Genomic DNA, 18,581 nt, shown 5'->3' with positions numbered 1-18,581 from the left:
TCTCCCCAGCACAACGGACCATGCTAGGAAGTCTAGAAAAGCAGTAAATTATCTCATTCCTTAAATTAAACAGAGGTTTCTAAATGCTTTGGTACGGTGGGGACCCAAATTATCCTTTGATACTGCCCATTATCCATTATTAAGCTTTAAAAGGGCGAGAGGCTAAATATCGTGCCTACATTTTACAGTTATTCGCGTTTCCGTTTCAAATTAAAGGGAAGAAAACGCGTTAAAATTAGGCCTCAGAGCTTCAGACCAGCCTGCGGTTTTTTTTTAAATCCCAAAGGGGTCATAAGACTCGCGGAGCAGGGAAGGCCCGGGGGAGGAAAAGGGGTGCATTCTAGCGCTTTCAGGCGGACCCCAATTTCTCGTTGGCGACAAATGCTAGCCACGTGTAGCCATTTTGTCTACAAGAAATATGGCGGCTGCCCCGCGGGAAGGAACGGGGGAGGCGGAGTAGCGCTACGTTGGCCGCTTTCCCTGAGGAATTCTGAAGCACGTTGCGCACGGGGCCTTTTCTGGTCTGGCTTAGGCCAAGGGGAAAGGGCAGAAATCACAACTCATAGGCCAGCGTCTCGAGCGACACTTCCTCAGCGGGAGCAACCGGCAGCAAAGGCCTTCCAAGATGGCGGGCCGTGGTGGGGCCGCTCCTGGAGAGCGGGGCGCGGTGGCTGCGCCCATGAGCCTAAAAGCCAACTGTGAGCCCAGGCCGCGCGGGAATAGCCGCAGAATGAAATGCCCTGAAGCCCCGGTCGGCACCCCCTGAACAAAAGAGGCCTCCACAGGCGCACACTATTGTTTCTAATGTCGGACAAGGGTGCCGCGGTGGAAACGACACAAGGGCAGGAGGTGGGGTTTCTGTGGCTTTAACCGAAACTTGTGAAACGCAAACAAAGCATTATGTAAATGGACGCCATTCTTTTTAGGACCACGTTTCTAGCACGCCCCACAAACAGCAGAGCCGCGATTAGGAAGGCGGCCGTGTCGGTTTCGGTTTTTCTGCTCACCGACCGCCGCTGGGGGGCAGGGGCAGGGGCCGGGGTGTGGGTGGGGGTTGATGCGGGACGCCCGCGCGCACTCGCTCCGCAAGCCTCGCCTCGCCGCCCCTCCCCCCCGGAAGACGGCCGGTGCCCCTCCCGTCCCCCCCACACCCTCGCGCACGCGCCCTGACCACCTCACGCGCACGTTTTAAACCCGCGGCGTCCCGGCTGGTGCCTGCAGTTTCCGCCGGGGCTGTCCGTGTCGCTCCGCGCAGGAATCCCTTATGTAGAACAGGAAAATAATGTCTTTCTACCATACACAACACTAGTAATTTCAGTCATCTGCCAGTGCCGTTAAAGTTAATAAAATACGTATCATTTTAAAACTTTGCCGGACTCACAGCTTCCCCCCATAGTGCGCTTCGTTCTCACTACTGCAGTGTCAGAAGGGTTTTTTTTTTTAAGGACCATGTGAGGGTTGGCGCAATCTTGTGACCTAAAAAAGACGGGTCCTCATTTTTTTTCAAGGGGTCCTGCACAGCAAGCACTTCCGGGGTCAGAGGGTACGCGGGGTTGAAAGCGGGCTTCCCGCCCCGCCCAGACCGCCGAGGCTGCCGCCGGAGTCGCCACCGCCGCGCCCTCGCCCACCCGCCAGCCCGCCGCTCCCGGCCCCGCTCGCCCCCTCCGCCGACGCCGCCCGCCCCTGAGACTACGCTGCGGCCTCCCACCCGCTCCCGCTCTCTCCCGCGGCCCTCGCTCGCCTCGCGCCGGCAGTTTTGGGCCTACACCTCCCCTCCCCCCGCCAGCCGCCAAAGACTTGACCACGTAACGAGCCCAACTCCCCCGAACGCCGCCCGCCGCTCGCCATGGATGCCGGTGTGACTGAAAGTGGACTAAATGTGACTCTCACCATTCGGCTTCTTATGCACGGAAAGGAAGTAGGAAGCATCATTGGGAAGAAAGGGGAGTCGGTTAAGAGGATCCGCGAGGAGAGTGGCGCGCGGATCAACATCTCGGAGGGGAATTGTCCGGAGAGAATCATCACTCTGACCGGCCCCACCAATGCCATCTTTAAGGCTTTCGCTATGATCATCGACAAGCTGGAGGAAGATATCAACAGCTCCATGACCAACAGCACCGCGGCCAGCAGGCCCCCGGTCACCCTGAGGCTGGTGGTGCCGGCCACCCAGTGCGGCTCCCTGATTGGGAAAGGCGGGTGTAAGATCAAAGAGATCCGCGAGAGTACGGGGGCGCAGGTCCAGGTGGCGGGGGATATGCTGCCCAATTCCACCGAGCGGGCCATCACCATCGCTGGCGTGCCGCAGTCTGTTACCGAGTGTGTCAAGCAGATCTGCCTGGTCATGCTGGAGACGCTCTCCCAGTCTCCGCAAGGGAGAGTCATGACCATTCCGTACCAGCCCATGCCGGCCAGCTCCCCGGTCATCTGCGCGGGCGGCCAAGATCGGTGCAGCGACGCTGCGGGCTACCCCCACGCCACCCATGACCTGGAGGGACCACCTCTAGATGCCTACTCGATTCAAGGACAACACACCATTTCTCCGCTCGATCTGGCCAAGCTGAACCAGGTGGCAAGACAACAGTCTCACTTTGCCATGATGCACGGCGGGACCGGATTCGCCGGAATTGACTCCAGCTCTCCAGAGGTGAAAGGCTATTGGGCAAGTTTGGATGCATCTACTCAAACCACCCATGAACTCACCATTCCAAATAACTTAATTGGCTGCATAATCGGGCGCCAAGGCGCCAACATTAATGAGATTCGCCAGATGTCCGGGGCCCAGATCAAAATTGCCAACCCAGTGGAAGGCTCCTCTGGTAGGCAGGTTACTATCACTGGCTCTGCTGCCAGTATTAGTCTGGCCCAGTATCTAATCAATGCCAGGCTTTCCTCTGAGAAGGGCATGGGGTGCAGCTAGAACAGTGTAGGTTCCCTCGATAACCCCTTTCTGCTGTTTTCCCATGATCCAACTGTGTAATTTCTGGTCAGTGATTCCAGGTTTTAAATAATTTGTAAGTGTTCAGTTTCTACACAACTTTATCATCTGCTAAGAATTTAAAAATCACATTCTTTGTTCAGCTGTTAATGCTGGGATCCATATTTAGTTTTATAAGCTTTTCCCTGTTTTTAGTTTTGTTTTGGGTTTTTTGGCTCATGAATTTTATTTCTTGTTTGTCGATAAGAAATGTAAGAGTGGAATGTTAATAAATTTCAGTTTAGTTCTGTAATGTCAAGAATTTAAGAATTAAAAAAACGGATTGGTTAAAAAATGCTTCATATTTGAAAAAGCTGGGAATTGCTGTCTTAAACTCTTTGTTGGTGCTTTTTTTTCTCCCGTTAGCCTGAGGTGTTTGGAGGGAGGAGGGAGAAAGGTGGGCCCGTCCTTGGTATTCTCTCAAGCCCTTCTCACCTTATCGGTAAGATTCCATTCTCTCTCTGCCCCAACAAAGGAACATGGCAGGCTGGGCCTGCTTTGGGATGTTTCCAGAGACAGAGGGGTTCAAGTTCCAGAGAGAGGCCTCTGCCCGTTTCTCTGGTAGAAACAGGGTTTTCTCGAGGGGAAAAGGTGTGCCCACTCAGTAGGACCTCCGAATGGCATAGCGTCCTCTCCATCTAACTAGTCCCCCCACCCCCACCTCACATGATAAACTTAGGAACAAAAAAAAAATATTCTGTGGGAGGAGCCTGGGGAAGGGTTATGGGGGAGGGAAAGGAAGAGAAGGGAGGGCAATGGGGGGTGGAATTGGGGGCCTGGAGAAGGGCAACAGCTGCAGGGTGGTGGTGGGAACAGAGGGGTCTTGGTTGGGCAGCAAGGGTGGGAAGGGGGAGGGGATGGTACCAACAAGACGCACGTGTCGAGCATGCACCTGTGGCAAGCAGCCTGTCAGAGGATGTTATTACACCTGCCAAGTGGTGTATCCAGAAACAAAAGAGGCCCAGTTTCCAGTTCTTCAGCTGTGTGCAATGTTTAGAGAATCGCTATACCAGGAAATAATCCTGCCTTAATGGGTCAGTCATAACAGGCAGGAATGTAGACTGATGTAGTGACTATTACCTAAGAAGATCTGGGTGTTAAAGATACAGATTCCTGTGTCCCACCCCAAAACTAATCAGCTACATTTTTAACACCCCAAAGGAGTCTTAGATTTGAATGCCACTGATTGTCTTCAGTGGAGGAAGATCCTGCTGTGAAGGCATAGCAACCTCACACCCTCATCAGCCAATGGGACAGACCTGACCTGATGAGAAAAGGAAAACAATGCTAGGCAAAGGCAACATTAGAAACAATAGTACAAGGAAAATAGAGCCTGAGATGAGGGAAAGAAGAAACAATAGTATCAAACAATAGACCACTAGGTGCCAAAGTGGGTAGTTCAAACCCCAGCCACTATGGGAGATCACTCATGGCAAAGAAGTTCTTGTGGGAGGGAAGTAGTATCTGCAGTAAATATTTGTTGAGGCTTATTCTCTACAGGACATCTTCCTGAGGTACAGGCCTGGTTCTGAGAGTCCCTGGAGGTTAAGATTGGGGTCTGCCATGCACCTCACACTATGGCCATGCAGGGTTAGGCAAGCAGTCACTGAAAGGAGCCCAAATTTGCTCTCACATTTAAGTTCTGCCGCTCATTCATGGCTTTGGGCAAATTAAGCTCTGTAAACAAAGATGTTAAAAGTAACACCTCCTGGGCTTGTGAAAATAAGATGAAAGCATGTATTTAAGACAGAAGAGTACTTAGAACACTAAATTTCAGTGTACTCTGGATTATAAAAAGCCAAAAGGCCCATTTCTGGGGGCTGAGGGTAGGCCACAACATCTGGGCAGAGAAGACAAGATTAAAAGGTAGGGAACAAAGCAATGTGTATTAAATGAGTTGAACTGAGAGGCCAAGACAGGTGGGGAGGGAGAAGGGCCTGGTGAAGACCCAGAAGTGGGAACCATGCCTTCTGGGAACAATGAGCACAAATCCAAATCAAGGCAGGAGTGGATAGTAAGCTTGAACCCTCAAACACCAAGCTGAATGGTCTGTAAAGAGCCCCTGAAAGGCTGGGTGAAGCAGTTCAAACGCCTTATGAAAAGCAGGCCTTAATACGAAAAATTAGGCTGTGTGTGGTGGCTCATGCCTATAATTCCAACACTTTGGGAGGCCAAAGTGGGCAGATCACTTGAACTCAGGAGTTTGAGACGAACAGGGCAACAGGGCAAAACCTTGTCTCTACAAAAAAAAAAAGAAAAAAACTAGCCAAGTATGGTGGTGTGCACCTGTTGTAGTCCCAGCTACTAGGGAGGCTGAGGTAGAAGATCACCCTGCACCTGGAAGGTAGGTCGGAGCTGCGGTGAGCTATGATCACATCAGTGCAGTCAGCCTGGGCAACAGAGCAAGAACCTGTCTCAAAAAAGAAAAGTAGGCCTCAAACTTTCCGGAACCTCCTCACTGCATCTTATAATGGGGAAAGCTGGCAGTAATTTGTAAAATAATGATTTAGGCAGCAAGGCAAAATGAATTGCTACTTGGAGAGATGAAAGGCAGGAATAGCAGTTGCCAAAGTCCCTCAAGAAAGAAGCAGGCTCTAATATAGGCTGGCAAGTGATATCAATAGGAATGCAAGGAAAGGAGCTAGTCAATGCAGAGAAATTGAAACTAGGTAAAAATAAAAATAAATTTTAAAAAAATGAAACTAGGTGTGGAGGCCAGAGAAACATGTAAAGACAGGAACGGTGAATTAAGGCATGGTGATAGAAGTAGATGCAGCCAGAAATATTCAACAAGTAGCTAGAAACAGGAGACAAGACTGACGAAAAGTCAGAGCTGCATAAGGACAGAGGTAAATGAGGGGAAGGGACTAGAGATGAAGTTTTGGGGTATCTTATTGGGTCAAAGAACCTGGTTTTCTTGGTCACTGCATATTCTAGTACCTGTCACCATACTTGACACACAGCAGGGACTCAATAAATATTTGTAAAGTGTGTGGAAGGGGCAGCCAGTGAGGACCGCAGGAATAGTTGAAGCAGCAGGAGAGAAATCAGGAGAGTGCCCTTGAGAGAAGTCAAGGAGGAACAGTCCAGGGCTGACGGAGTGACAATAATGCTATAAGGTGGTTATTTCACAGATTGGATCGAACACCTACTGTGGGCAAAGTACTCTGAACTACAACCTGCTGTTGTGGTGCACTTGGAAGATGTCTAGTAGCTGATTACAGTTAGAATATGATCTTTGGTAATGGGAGGCAGAGGAGGTAGAAGAAGCCATAAAATCATCTGGGGCTAAATTATCAACAGCCTTGAATGCCGTAACAAAGGCTTTGAGCTTCGTACTGAAAATCAGTGGTCTCCAAACATTTTCTTAAAGTGTAGGCCTTCAATAGCAAGTCGTTAGCATATACCTTTATAACACATTTGTTTACTTATAAATTATATATGTAGGCTAGTTCTCATGCTTATATGTAAGCTATATATAAGCAGAATTCTACATATGATATGCATTATAAACACAAAAATTAAATATTTGTTTAAAAACAAGTGAAATCTCTTATGAATCGGACAAGAGAAATTTTTCTAATTGAAATCTTTATTTATTTATTTATTCTGAGACAGAGTCTCACTGTTACCCAGGCAAGTGCCTCAGCTCACTGCAACCTCTGCCTCCTGGCTTCAAGCAGTTATCCTGCCTCAGCCTCCCAAGTAGCTGAGATGACAGGTTCCTGCCACCACACCCAGCTAATTTTTGTATTTTTATTTTTTTCATGTCAGATGGGTGATATGCCAACGTCGTAACAACGTTTAAGGGTGGCACATCTCACACAAGCATGTGAACACCCAATTGTCATGCTCATGAACTACAAAAGGATCTAATTTTTGTATCTTTAGTAGAAAAGCGGTTTCACCATTCTGCCAGGCTGGTCTTGAACCCCTGACCTCAGGTGATCTGCCTGGCCTCAGCCTCCAAAAGTGCTTGGATTACAGGTGTGAGCCACCTTAACTGACCTAAATTATTTTATTTATTTTGAGACAAGGTATCACTCTGTCATCCACGCTAGAGCGCAGTGGCATAGTCATGGCTTACTGCAACCTCAACCTCCCAGACTCAGCTGATCCTCCCACCTCAGCGTCCCGGGTAGCTGGGACTACAGGTGTGTGCCAACATGCCTGGCTAATTTTTGTATTTTTTTGTAGAAACAGGGTCTCACTATGTTGCCCAGGCTGGTCTTGAACTCCTGGGCTCAAGCAATCCACCTGCCTTAGCCTCCCAAAGTGCTGGAATTACAAGTGTGAGTCACTGCGCCTGGCTGAAATCTAAATCTTTTTTTTTTTTTAGACGGAGTCTTGCTCTGTTGGCCAGGTTGGAGTGACGCACAATCTCAGCTCACTGAAATCTCCACCTCACGGGTTCAAACAGTTCTCTGCCTCAGCCTGCAGAGTAGCTGGGATTACAGGTGTCTGCCACCACACCCAGCTAATTTTTGTATTTTTAGTAGAGATGGGGTTTCACCATCTTGTCCAGGTGGTCTTGAACTCCTAACCTCGTGATCCACTCACCTCGGCCTCCCAAAGTGCTAGGATTACATGTGTGAGCCACCATTCCTAGTCCAATATCTAAATCTTAATAGTTTTGTTGTTGTTGTTGTTGTTGTTGTTGTTTTTCAGAATGAGTCTAGCTCTATCTCCCAGGCCAGAGTGCAGTGGTATAGTCCTGGCTCACTGCAACCTCTGCCTCCCGGGTTCCAGCAATTCTGCCTCAGCCTCCCGAGTAGTGGGGATTACAGGTGCTCACCACCATATTTGGCTAATTTTTGTATTTTTAGTAGAGATGAGGTTTCACCATGTTGGCCAGGCTGGTCTCAAACTCCTGACCTCAGGTGATCTGCTCGTCTCGGCCTCCCAATCCCTGTGCTGGGATTACAGGCGTGAACCACCATGCCTGGCCAATCTTAATAGTTTTTTTTACCCCTTCACCCCTGTCCTTTCAGACACTAAAGGAATTCTGGGGAAAACAATTTCACTGGAATGAGTATGCTTGGGGAGCAGAATATCAGAAGAGTGATGTAGGGAAGGCAATTTGCAGCAGGAGAGAAGGGCATAGTGGGTGAGGGAATGGAGGCAACGGTATCCACTGCTCAAATACATGATGGTGCAAAGGAGGGAAAGAAATAAGTCAAAAACTTGATCAGGAGAATTGGGGAAAAGATTATTTTGTTTTATTGGTTTTGAAAGGAACCTCACTAAAGGCAGAAAATAAGGAATCAATAGTAAGCTGAATGTTAAAGGTACAGGTAAGAGAAGACTATGGCTCTAGCCATAGTCTGTTGGACTGTTGGAATTGAACTCTGTCCCCTCTTCCATAGGAACCTGCATCTCAGAATTCCTCTCCTTTGTCCTTTCTCTTTGGCGCAGCTTGAGCATGTCCTGTCCTCTTCTGGATGGAGGGCTGGAAATTGATAAGGTCCCTAGGCAGTTGCTGTTTCTTGTCACAGCCTCATTCCTGCTACCAGCTGTTAGGCCACAGCCACTGCCATAGTTGGGAAGAACCCGAACAGGTTGACAAACACCTGTTGTGTCACAGCCATAGTAGTTGTATCATGTGTTTAGACTCCCCCAGTCCCCAGTCCCCTCCTTTGCCCCAAGCAAATATAGACACACACACACACACACACACGTACATGACCACCATGTGCTCCCCTCCAGCCAGTAGTTTAGACAGTGAATCACCACCCTTTGGTTCACCCCTAGAGCAGCTGCTTACTCCATGTGACCTGAAAAGTAAGCAGTATTTACCAAGAGCTTGAGGTTTGTGAGTTGAATCCACCTTACCCTTGCTACTCTTGGCTATCCCAAGTGGTGAACCACATACTGTCCAGCATCCCTGCCTGCCACCTCCTCCTGCCAGTGAGACAGCACCCAAACAGATGTACAAATAGGCAGTCACAGCAAGAAAAGCCTTCCACTACCAAGTCCTCTGGTCACCTCACCTAGCCTGGCCACCTGAGGGGCCTTCCTAAAATTCAAATCTAAACACATGTGTCCCCCGATCAAAGGCCTTCCAGTCCCTCCTCACCCCCATGTTCTATGAAAGAAAACCCAAACTGTTCAGCACAGCTTTCCAGGCCCTTAAACATCTGTTTCCTCCCAGCCTCGCCAGTGCAAGGCCCACCATTCTCCTGCCACTACCTTCAGCCTTCCATGCAAAATAACTGACAGTTCCCCCAAAGCTATTCTGTGTGGGCATCCTTGCCTGTGGGACATCATTATTTCTTCACCCTTCTGATCCTGGCCGGGCTCTTCTTCCTTACCTGCCTGGGCTGCTGGGGCTCCTGCTCTTTCAGCAGCAACATTCTGCAAGGAAAATCACTCTGTGCTGAGACTGGGAGACCTGAGTTCTAGTTCTGGCTCTGGTATCAGCTCACTGGGAGAGCTTGGACAAATTCCTCCATCTTTCTGGGTCTTAGTCCTCCATCTGAGAAGACGGGGTAAGTTCAGACCCACGATTCTCTGGCTGCTTTGGAAAATAAGGCTTCCTTTGTGGGCACCCACCCCAGCTTCTGCCTCCTGCCACAGGGCTGACTTCTGACACACAGGCCTTCTGTAAGCACTCTAAGAGAGAAAAGCGGAAGTTGACAAAAAACTGGCAGCAACAAGCCCCAGCTTGGCATTTTGGGTAACTATTCATGGGCACTTGATTGAGGAAGAAGTAGAAAGGAAGAACTTCAGAGAGATTTGCTCGGAACATACCTGATCTATCGTGCTTGTCACTTTAGACGTTTTCTTATTTTATTTATTTGTTTTTAATTTTAATTTAATTTTTTTTTTCTTTTTTGAAACAGAGGCTCACTCTGTCACCAGACTGGAATGCAGTGGCGTGATCTTGGCTCACTGAAAACTCTGCCTCCCAGGTTTAAGCAATTCTCCTGTCTCTGCCTCCCAAGTAGCTGGAATTATAGGCATTCGCCACCACGCCTGGCTAATTTTTGTATTTTTAGTAGAGATGGGGCTTCATGATATTGGCCAGGCTGTTCTCAAACTCCTGACCTCGGGTAATCCACCTGCCTTGGCCTCCCAAAATGCTAGAATCACAGCCATGAGCCACCTCTCCAGCCTTTTTTCTTATTTATTTATTTAGAGGCAGGGTGTCACTCTGTCACACAGGCTGGAGTGCAGTGGCACAATCTAGGCTCGCTGTAACCTCCACCTCCCAAGTTCAAGCGATCCTCCCACCTCAGCCTCCCCAGTAGTTGGGAGTACAGTTGTGAGGCATCACAGTGGCTGTTTTTTTTGTGTATTTTTTATAGAGACAGGGTTTTACCATGTTACCCAGGCTGGTCTCGAATTCTGGGGCACAAGCGATCCACCTGCCTCAGCCTCCCAAAGTTCTAGGATTATATGTGTAAGCCACCACGCCCAGCCTACCCAATTTTTCAATCAAGAAAGCAATATATGAAGCCTGGCATGGTGACTGACACCTATACTCCCAGCACTTTGGAAGGTGAAGGCAGGAGGATCAGTTGAGGCCAGGAGTTAGAGACCAGTCTGGGCAACATAGTGAGACCTTGTCTCTATTATATTTAAGAAGAACAAAAATTTAAAGGCCTGGAACAGTGGTTCATGCCTATAATCCCAGCACTTTGGGAGGCCAAGGCAAGTAAATCAGTTGAGGCCAGGAATAGACCTTGTCTCTATTATATTTAAAAAAAATAAAGGCCGGGCACGGTGGCTCACGCCTGTAATCCCAGCACTTTTGGAGCCGAGGAGGGTGGATTACAAGGTCAGGAGATAAAGACCATCCTAGCCAACATGATGAAACCCTGTCTCTACTGAAAATACAAAAAAATTAGCTGAGTGTGGTGGCAAGCACCTGTAGTCCTAGCTACTCGGGAGGCTGAGGGCAGGAGAATCTCGTGAACCGGGGAGGCAGAGGTTGCAGTAAGCCAAGATCGGACCACTGCACTCCAGCCTGGCGCGACAGAGCAAGACTCTGTCTCAAAAAAAAAAAAAAAGAAAAGAAAAATTTTAAGGCCAGGAATTTTACAGGCTCATGCCTGTAATCTGAGCACTTTGGGAAACCAAGATGTGAAGATTGCTTGAGCCCATGAGTTTGAGACTAGCCTGGGCAACATGACAAAACCCTGTCTCTACCAAAAATACAAAAAAAAAAAAATAGCTGGACTTGGTAGTACACATCTATAGTCCCAACTGCTTACAAGGCTGAGGTGGGAGGATCACCTGAGTTCAGGAGGTCCAGGCTGTAGTGAGCTATGACCACACCACTGCACTCCAGCCTGGGCAAGAGACACCCTGTCGCAAAAAAAAATGAATAAATAAAAAATAAAAAGAAAGCAATATGTATATTTATAGAGGATACATGAATATCTAACACATATAAAAATCCTTATTTGTAGGCCAGGCACGGTGGCTCATGCCTATAATCCTAGCACTCTGGGAGGCCGAGGTGGGCAGATTGCCTCAGCTCAGGAGTTTGAGACCAGCCTGGGCAACATGGTGAAACCCTTTCTCTACTAAAATATAAAAATTAGCTGGGTGTGGCAGTGCGAGCCTGTAGTCCCAGCTTCCAGAGGCTGAGGCAGGAGAATTGCTTGAACCTGGGAGGCAGAGGTCACAGTAAGCCGAGATTGCACCACTGCACTCTAGCCTGGGTGACAGAGCAAGACTCTGTCTCAAAAAAAAAAAATCCTTGTTGCTATTAACATCCTCTAGTCTTTGTTGTATGCATATATAAATATACTACTTTTCAATATATATAGACACAGTATACGTGTCTATATATATGTACATATATATGTGTGTGTATATATATATATATATATATATAGAGAGAGAGAGAGAGAGAGAGAGAAAGAGAGAGTATATAAATATACTTTTTTTTTTTGAGACAGAGTCTCGCTCCATTGCCCACGCTGGAGTGCAGTGGTGCAATCTTGGCTCACTGCAATCTCCGCCTCCCAGGTTCAAGCAATTCTTCTGCCTCACCCTCCTGAGTAGCTGTGATTATAGGTGCTTACCACCCCACCTAGCTAATTTTTGTATTTTTAGAAAACTGGGGTTTTACCATGTTGGGCAGGCTGGTCTCGAACTCCTGACCTCAAGTGATCCTCCCACCTTGGCCTCCCAAAGTGCTGGGATTACAGGTTTGAGCCACCATGCCCAGACAAATTTACCATTTAAAGTGTACAATTTAGTGGGTTTTAGTATATTCACAAGATTGTGTAATCATCATCACTATCTTATGCCAGTTATTTTCATCACCCCAAAAAGTAACCTTTTCATCTATTACCAGTCCCTTCCATCCTCCCTCACCTCCCGTCTCCACACCCGAGTCTCTGGCAAGCACTAATCTACTTTCTTGCTCTATGAATTTGTTTATTCTGCACATTTCATATAAATAGAATTATACAATATGTGGCCTTTTGTGTCTGACTTCTTTCATTTAGTATAAGTTTTCAATGTTTGTCCATGTTGTAGCATGATTCAGTACTTTTCTTTCTTTTTTTTTTTTTTTTTGAGATAGACTTTTGCTCTTCTTGCCCAGGCTTGACTGCAATGGCACAATCTGCTCTCCGTCTCCCAGGTTCAAGTGATTCTCCTTCCTCAGCCTCCCCCGTAGCTGGGATTACAGGCATATGCTACCATGGCCCACTAGTTTTGTATTGTAGTAGAGACAGGGTTTCTCCATGTTGGTCAGGCTGGTATCAAACTCACAACCTCAGGTGATCCACCCATCTCAGCCTCCCAAAGTGCTGGGATTACAGGAGTGAGCCACCTCGCCCAGCTAATTTTTGCTTTTTTAGTAGAGATGGGGTTTCACCATGTTGGCCAGGATGGTCTCTTTCACTTGACCTGGTGATCGCCCACCTTAGCCTTCCAAAGTACTAGGATTACAGGCATGAGCCACCACGCCTGGCCTAATTTTTTGAATTTTTAATAGAGATGAGGTTTTGCCATGTTGCCCAGGCTGGTCTCAAACTCCTGGCTTAAATGATCTGCCTGCCTTAGTCTCCCAGAGTGCTGGGATTACAAGCTTAAACCACCATGCCCAGCCACTTTTTTTTTCTTTTTTCTTTTTTTTACTGTAGCCATTTTTGGGGGTGTAAAGTGACACCTCACTGTGGTTTTGACCTGCAGTTCCCTAATTGAGTGTCTTTTCATTTGCTTATTGGCCATTTATATACCTTTTTTTCTTTTTTTTTTTAACTCAGTCTCACTATTGTCCACGAGGCTGGAGGGCAAAGGCACAATCTCAGCTCACTGCAACCTCTGCCTGCCAGGTTCAAGCGATTCTCCTGTTTTAGCCTCCCAAGTAGCTGGGATTACAGGCACCTCCCACCACACCCAGCTAATTTTTGTATTTTTAGTGGAGACCAGGTTTTACCATGTTGGCCAGGCTGGTCTCAAACTCCTGACCTCAGGTGATCCACCCACCTCAGCCTCCCAAAGTTCTGGGATTATAGGTATAAAACACCACGCCCAGCCAATTTATGTATCTTCTTTGGAGAAATGTTTATTAACATCCTCCCCAGCTTGGGCAACATAGTGAAAACCCATCTCTACTAAAAATGTTAAAAGTAAAAAAAAAAAAAAATTAGCTAGGTGCCATGGTATGTGCCTGTGGTCCCAGCTATTCAGGAGGCTGAGGCAGGAAAATTGCTTGAACCCAGGAAATGGAGAGAGCAGTGAGCTGAGATGGTGTCAGCACACTCCAGCCTGGGCAACAGAGCGAGACTCCATCTCAAAAAAATAAAATCTTTTGCCTATTTAAAAATCTAAGTTGTCTTTTTATTATTGAATTATAAGAGTTCTTTATATATTCTATGTGCTAGAACCTTATTAGACATATAATTTGTAAATATTTTCTCCCATTCTGTGAGTTGTCGTAACTTTCTTGACAATGTCCTTGAAGCACAAACGTTTTTAATTTTAATAAAGACCAATTTTTTTTCTTTTTCTTTTCTTCTTCTTCTTCTTTTTTTTTTTTTTTGGTAGTGGCTGCTTGTGCTTTTATTGTCATATGTAAGAAACCATTGCCTCATTTAGGTCATGAAGATTTATACTCATGTTTTCTTTTATGAGTTTTATAGTGTAAGAACTAGAACTACGAAACTCTTAGACCAAAACACAAAGAAAGAAAACAAAAATATAAATCTTCATGATCTCAGCTTTAAGTCTTTGATTCATTTTATGTTAATTTTTGTATATGGCGTAAGAGTCCAAATTTGTTCTGTTGCATGTGGATATCCAGTTGTGCCAACATCATTTGTTAAAAAGACTATTCTTTCATTATTTTCTTTTTTTTCCCCATTTTTTACCTTGAAAATTTGTGAACATTTTCACTACAGTAAATACTACAATTTTGTGGTCTTTTTATTTGTTAATCGTATGTCATTTTTTTAACCTCTCTCCTGTTTATGTACATTTGTTTGTGTATTTTTCTTTTTTTTTTTTTCTTTTTTTAACTCAGTCTCGCTCTGTCACCCAGGCTGGAGTGCAGTGGCGCAATATCAGCTCACCTGAGTTCAAGTGATTCTCCTGCCTCAGCCTCCCTGGTAGCTAGAACCACAGGCACCCACCACCACACCCAGATAGTATTTGTATTTTTAGTAGAGATGAGGTTTCTCCATGTTGGCCAGGCTGGTCTAGAACTCCTGACTTCAAGTGATCAGCCCTCCTCGACCACCCAAAGTGCTGGGATTACAGGTGTGAGCCACAAAACCTGGACTTGGTTCTTTTCTTTTCTTTTCTTTTTTCCTTTTTTTGAAATAGAGTCTCACTCTGTCATCCAGGCTAAAGTGCAATGCAGTGGTGCAATCTCCACTTACTGCAACCTCTGCCTCCCAGGTTCAAGTGACTCTCCTGCCTCAGCCTCCCGAGTAGGTGGGATTACTGGTGTGTGCCACCATGCCCGGCTAATTTTTGTGTTTTTAGTAGACTGGGTTTTGCCATGTTGGCCAGGCTGGTCTTGAACTCTTGACTTCAGGTGATCCACCTACCTTGGCCTCCCAGAGTGCTGGAATTACAAACATGAGTCACTGCGCCCAGCCTTGGTTTTTGTTTCTGTTTTTGTTTTTGAGATGGAGTCACTCTGTTGCCCAGGCTGGAGTGCAGTGGCACGATCTTGGCTCAGTGCAACCTCTGCCTCCTAGGTTGGAGCAATTCTCCTGCCTCAGCCTCCTGAGTAACTGGGATTACAGGCACACGCCACCACATCTGGCTAATTTTTGTATTTTTAGTAGATACAGGGTTTCACCATGTTGGTCAGCTGGTCTCAACTCCTGACCTCGTGATCCACCGCCTCATTTTCCTAAAAGTTATTTGGCTGGGCATGGTGGCTTTCGCCTGTAATTCCAGCACTTTGGGTGGCTGAGGCAGGCGGATCACCTGAGGTCGGGAGTTTAAGACCAGCCTGTCCAGCATGGAGAAACCCCATCTCCACTAAAAATGTGAAATTAGCCAAGTATAGTGGCACATGCCTGTAATCCCAGCTACTCGGGAGGCTTAGGCAGGAGAATCGCTTGAACACAGGAGGCAGAGATTGTGGTGAGCTCAGATCATGCCATTGTACTCCAGCCTGGGCAACAAAAGCAAAATTCCATCTCAAAATAAATAAACAACTGTGTTTTGGCTGGGCGCAGTGGCTCATGCCTGTAATCCCAGCACTTTGGGAGGCTGAGGTAGGCAGATCACCCGAGGTTGGGAATTTGAGACCAGCCTGACGAACATGGAGAAACCCTGTCTCTACCAAAAATACAAAATTAGCCAGGCATGGTGGTGCATGCCTGTAATCCCAGCTACTCAGGAGAATCACTTGAACCCAGGAGGTGGAGGTTGTGGTGAGCCAAGATTGTGCCATTGCACTCCAGCCTGGGTAACAAGAGCGAGACTCTGTCTCAAAAAAAAAAAAGAAACAATTTTCCAAATTACTTAGTGTAAGAAAATATTTAGTGGCATTTACATTTTTGCAAATCTTCTTAATGTCTGACAGTAGAATACACTGTCTCATGTTTGTTTCTGCACTAATCAAATGTGATATCACAAATCATCTAACCTCTGGAAAATTACATTCTGTGCCAATAATTGAATGAGAGTGAAAAAGGGAAACAACATCTTAGTTTCTTTTTTAGATGGAGTCTTGTCTGTCTTCCAGGCTGGAATGCAGTGGTGCAATCTTAGCTTACTGTGACCTCTGCCTCCCAGGTTCAAGCGATTCTCCCACCTCAGTCAGCCTCCCAAGTAGCTGGGACTACAGGTGTGCACCACCATACCCAGCTGATTTTTTTTTTTTTTTTTTTTAGTAAAGACAGGGTCTCACCATGTTGGCCAGGCTGGTCTCAAACTCTTGACCTCAGGTAATCCAGTCGCCTCAACCTCCCAAAGTCGTAGGATTATAGGCATGAGCCACCACGCCCAGCCACATCTTCGTATTACTATGACAATATTTTTGACCTCTCAGACCCCTGAAAGGATCTCAGGAAGCCCTAGGGGCCCCAACTACTCTTTGAGAAACTCTTCTCTACAGAAAGATGTACCAAAGTGTCCTCTTATCACTGTGCTTCTGTGCCTTCACCAACACTGGGCATCTCTCTTGCTTTTTTTTTTTTTTTTTTTTAGCCTTTACTAATTTGTTAAGCAAAAAGCAGGATCTCTTTGTGATTTTAATTTGCATTCTGAAAGGGTCATGATATTTGAATTTATATTTTTTCTTTTATAAACTGCCTCTTTATATCCTTTGCATCCTTTCTTCCTGGTTATGGGCATTTTGTGTTATTTATTGCAAGAGCATTCTTTTTTTCTTTTGCAAATGCAGTCTGGCTTTATACCTTGGGCTGGAGTGCAGTGGTTTGATCTTGGCTCACTGCAACCTCCGCCTCCCAGGTTTGAAGGATTCTCCTGCCTTAGCCTCCTGAGTAGCTGGGACTACAGTCACCTGACACCACACCTGGCTAATTTTTGTAACTCACCACCGAGAACAAGGTGATAAACATGGAGTTTATTGTACCTGTGTCAGATCAGGATTATAAGACTGGAGACCTGTGAGTCCCTGTTCCTCACAGGGGAGGAAGTGGCCCATCTGGGTGGGCCTCTTGGCCTCAAGCCAATGCTGTGATGCCCAACAGGGGGCTGTCTTACTGTACCCTAAGATGGGGCCAGTTTATACCCAAAATTTTAGCAAGGGATTTGGGTATCCAAGATGTTAAAGCTTTGTTAGGGGAAAATAGGCTAAGCCCTCATGACCCATTTCTTCAGAATAGACATTTTAGAATAAGAAAAGGAAACTAGAATTTAACAATCTGACAGGATATTCTTGCTAACCACAAATTTATAGAATTATAGTTTAGCTATAGAGGTCTTCTCCTTTCTCAATTTTCTGCAGATCTCACCAGTAAATTACTGCTTGACTGCTTTCTGAAATAGGAAAGCATTATAAAGTAGAATTTGTGTCCAGCGTGACTAGGCCCAATTAGCTGGGATTTTCTCCATGTCAGTGTCGTTTCCCACATCCTTAAGCACACTAGAGATTTTTCTTTGCCAGTCTGGCAGGTGAAAAGAATGGTATAGCATTGTTTTAATTTTCATTTCTTGGATTACTGGTGAGTAAAAAGAAATGTTATGTATCTCTCAGCTGTTTGCATTTCTCCTTTGGTGAATTGTCTATTCATATCTTTGTCACCTTTTTCTATTGGGGTGTTCATATTTTTCTTACTGATTGAGCATCTTGTTATATAGTAAAATATTAACCCTTTATCATATATAGTGCACTTTCTTAATCCATCAGTTTTCTTTTAACTTTTGCTCTGCAGAAGTATCTAATGATTAAGTAGCTAAATCTATCAGTCTTTCACTTTATCATTTCTGTCTTGAAAGTCAGGCTTGGAAAGTCCTTCCCTAACTTCAATAATTGTTTTTCAAAATTTCCTTTTTTCCTCCTAGTATTTTGTGTTTCTTTTTTTTTAATACTCTAAACCATCTGAAACTTACTTGGGTATATATTATATACAATGGGAAGAGCTAATAATTTTTTTTACCAAAAATGCAGGTTCGTTGTCCCAGTGATTTTTATTGACTAATCCAGGAAGGGAAAATATGTGGCCTGAGTAAATCTGTCTCCCCATCCCGGGCCCCTGGAAGACATTTCTAATCAAATGCAGAACTCTTGGTAAAACCTAGACTAGGCCGCACAGCCGGATTAGAAATGCAAGCAACTACCTTGATGAGATTTGTCATCAAGATGAAACATTTTGTCTTTCCCTAAGTAATCTATCCTTTTCCCTATTTATGTGTGATGCTTTTATAACACCTTTTTTATTCTAAACTTTTCTGTGTTATTGACATATCTATCTTTTCCTGTGCCAGCTCCACACTGTTTGGTTATTGCTTCTGAGTACTAAATGGTAATGACTGGTAGCACTAGCCTTATACCATTTTTCAACATTTTAAAATTATTTCCTCAAATGGAAGTTTTACAGTATAAGAAATTTTTTACCCAAAATGCGGGCTCAAACAGAAGTCTGCCTCAGAATATATCAGAAAATACTTTTAAATACAAAATAAAATTTTTTTTGTTTAAACTTTTTATTCTTTT

General features: G+C 45.7%; 1 protein-coding gene, 2 long non-coding RNA genes and 1 other non-coding gene across 13 annotated transcripts in view; 1 reads left to right on the top strand and 3 right to left on the bottom strand.

Moving 5' to 3' along the window:
• Positions 1-838, bottom strand: part of LOC128929610 (uncharacterized) — a 142,729-nt gene extending 141,891 nt beyond the window's left edge. For all 10 annotated transcript variants that reach the window (XR_013526525.1, XR_013526522.1, XR_008476299.2 and 7 more), the window contains exon 1: positions 180-838. This is a non-coding gene — a long non-coding RNA (uncharacterized LOC128929610). The remainder of the gene's footprint in view (positions 1-179) is intronic.
• Positions 839-1,579: 741 nt separating this feature from the next.
• Positions 1,580-3,269, top strand: PCBP1 (poly(rC) binding protein 1). Its single transcript, XM_002757656.8, has one exon. It carries the CDS (start codon positions 1,847-1,849, stop codon positions 2,915-2,917), a length of 1,071 nt encoding a protein of 356 aa, XP_002757702.1. The 5' UTR covers positions 1,580-1,846; the 3' UTR covers positions 2,918-3,269.
• Positions 3,270-6,742: 3,473 nt separating this feature from the next.
• Positions 6,743-6,846, bottom strand: LOC118147625 (small nucleolar RNA U13). The gene has a single exon (XR_004734067.1). It is a non-coding gene; the product is annotated as a small nucleolar RNA U13 (small nucleolar RNA).
• A 1,328-nt stretch (positions 6,847-8,174) lies between these two features.
• On the bottom strand, positions 8,175-9,588 carry LOC144576447 (uncharacterized). Its single transcript, XR_008476345.2, has 2 exons — positions 9,286-9,588; positions 8,175-8,423 (listed from the first exon to the last, which is right to left on the bottom strand). It is a non-coding gene; the product is annotated as an uncharacterized LOC144576447 (long non-coding RNA).
• Positions 9,589-18,581: the final 8,993 nt, after the last annotated feature.

Source organism: Callithrix jacchus, chromosome 14, assembly GCF_049354715.1.
Source record: "Callithrix jacchus isolate 240 chromosome 14, calJac240_pri, whole genome shotgun sequence".
NCBI classification, from domain to species: Eukaryota; Metazoa; Chordata; class Mammalia; order Primates; family Cebidae; genus Callithrix; species Callithrix jacchus.
Note: the sequence above shows the minus strand (reverse complement) of the source record. Positions and strands in the feature narration are given on the sequence as shown.

Bases quoted from the DNA above. Each gene is read 5' to 3' on its own strand.
- PCBP1 (XM_002757656.8), top strand. From the start codon at position 1,847: ATGGATGCCGGTGTGACTGAAAGTGGACTAAATGTGACTCTCACCATT.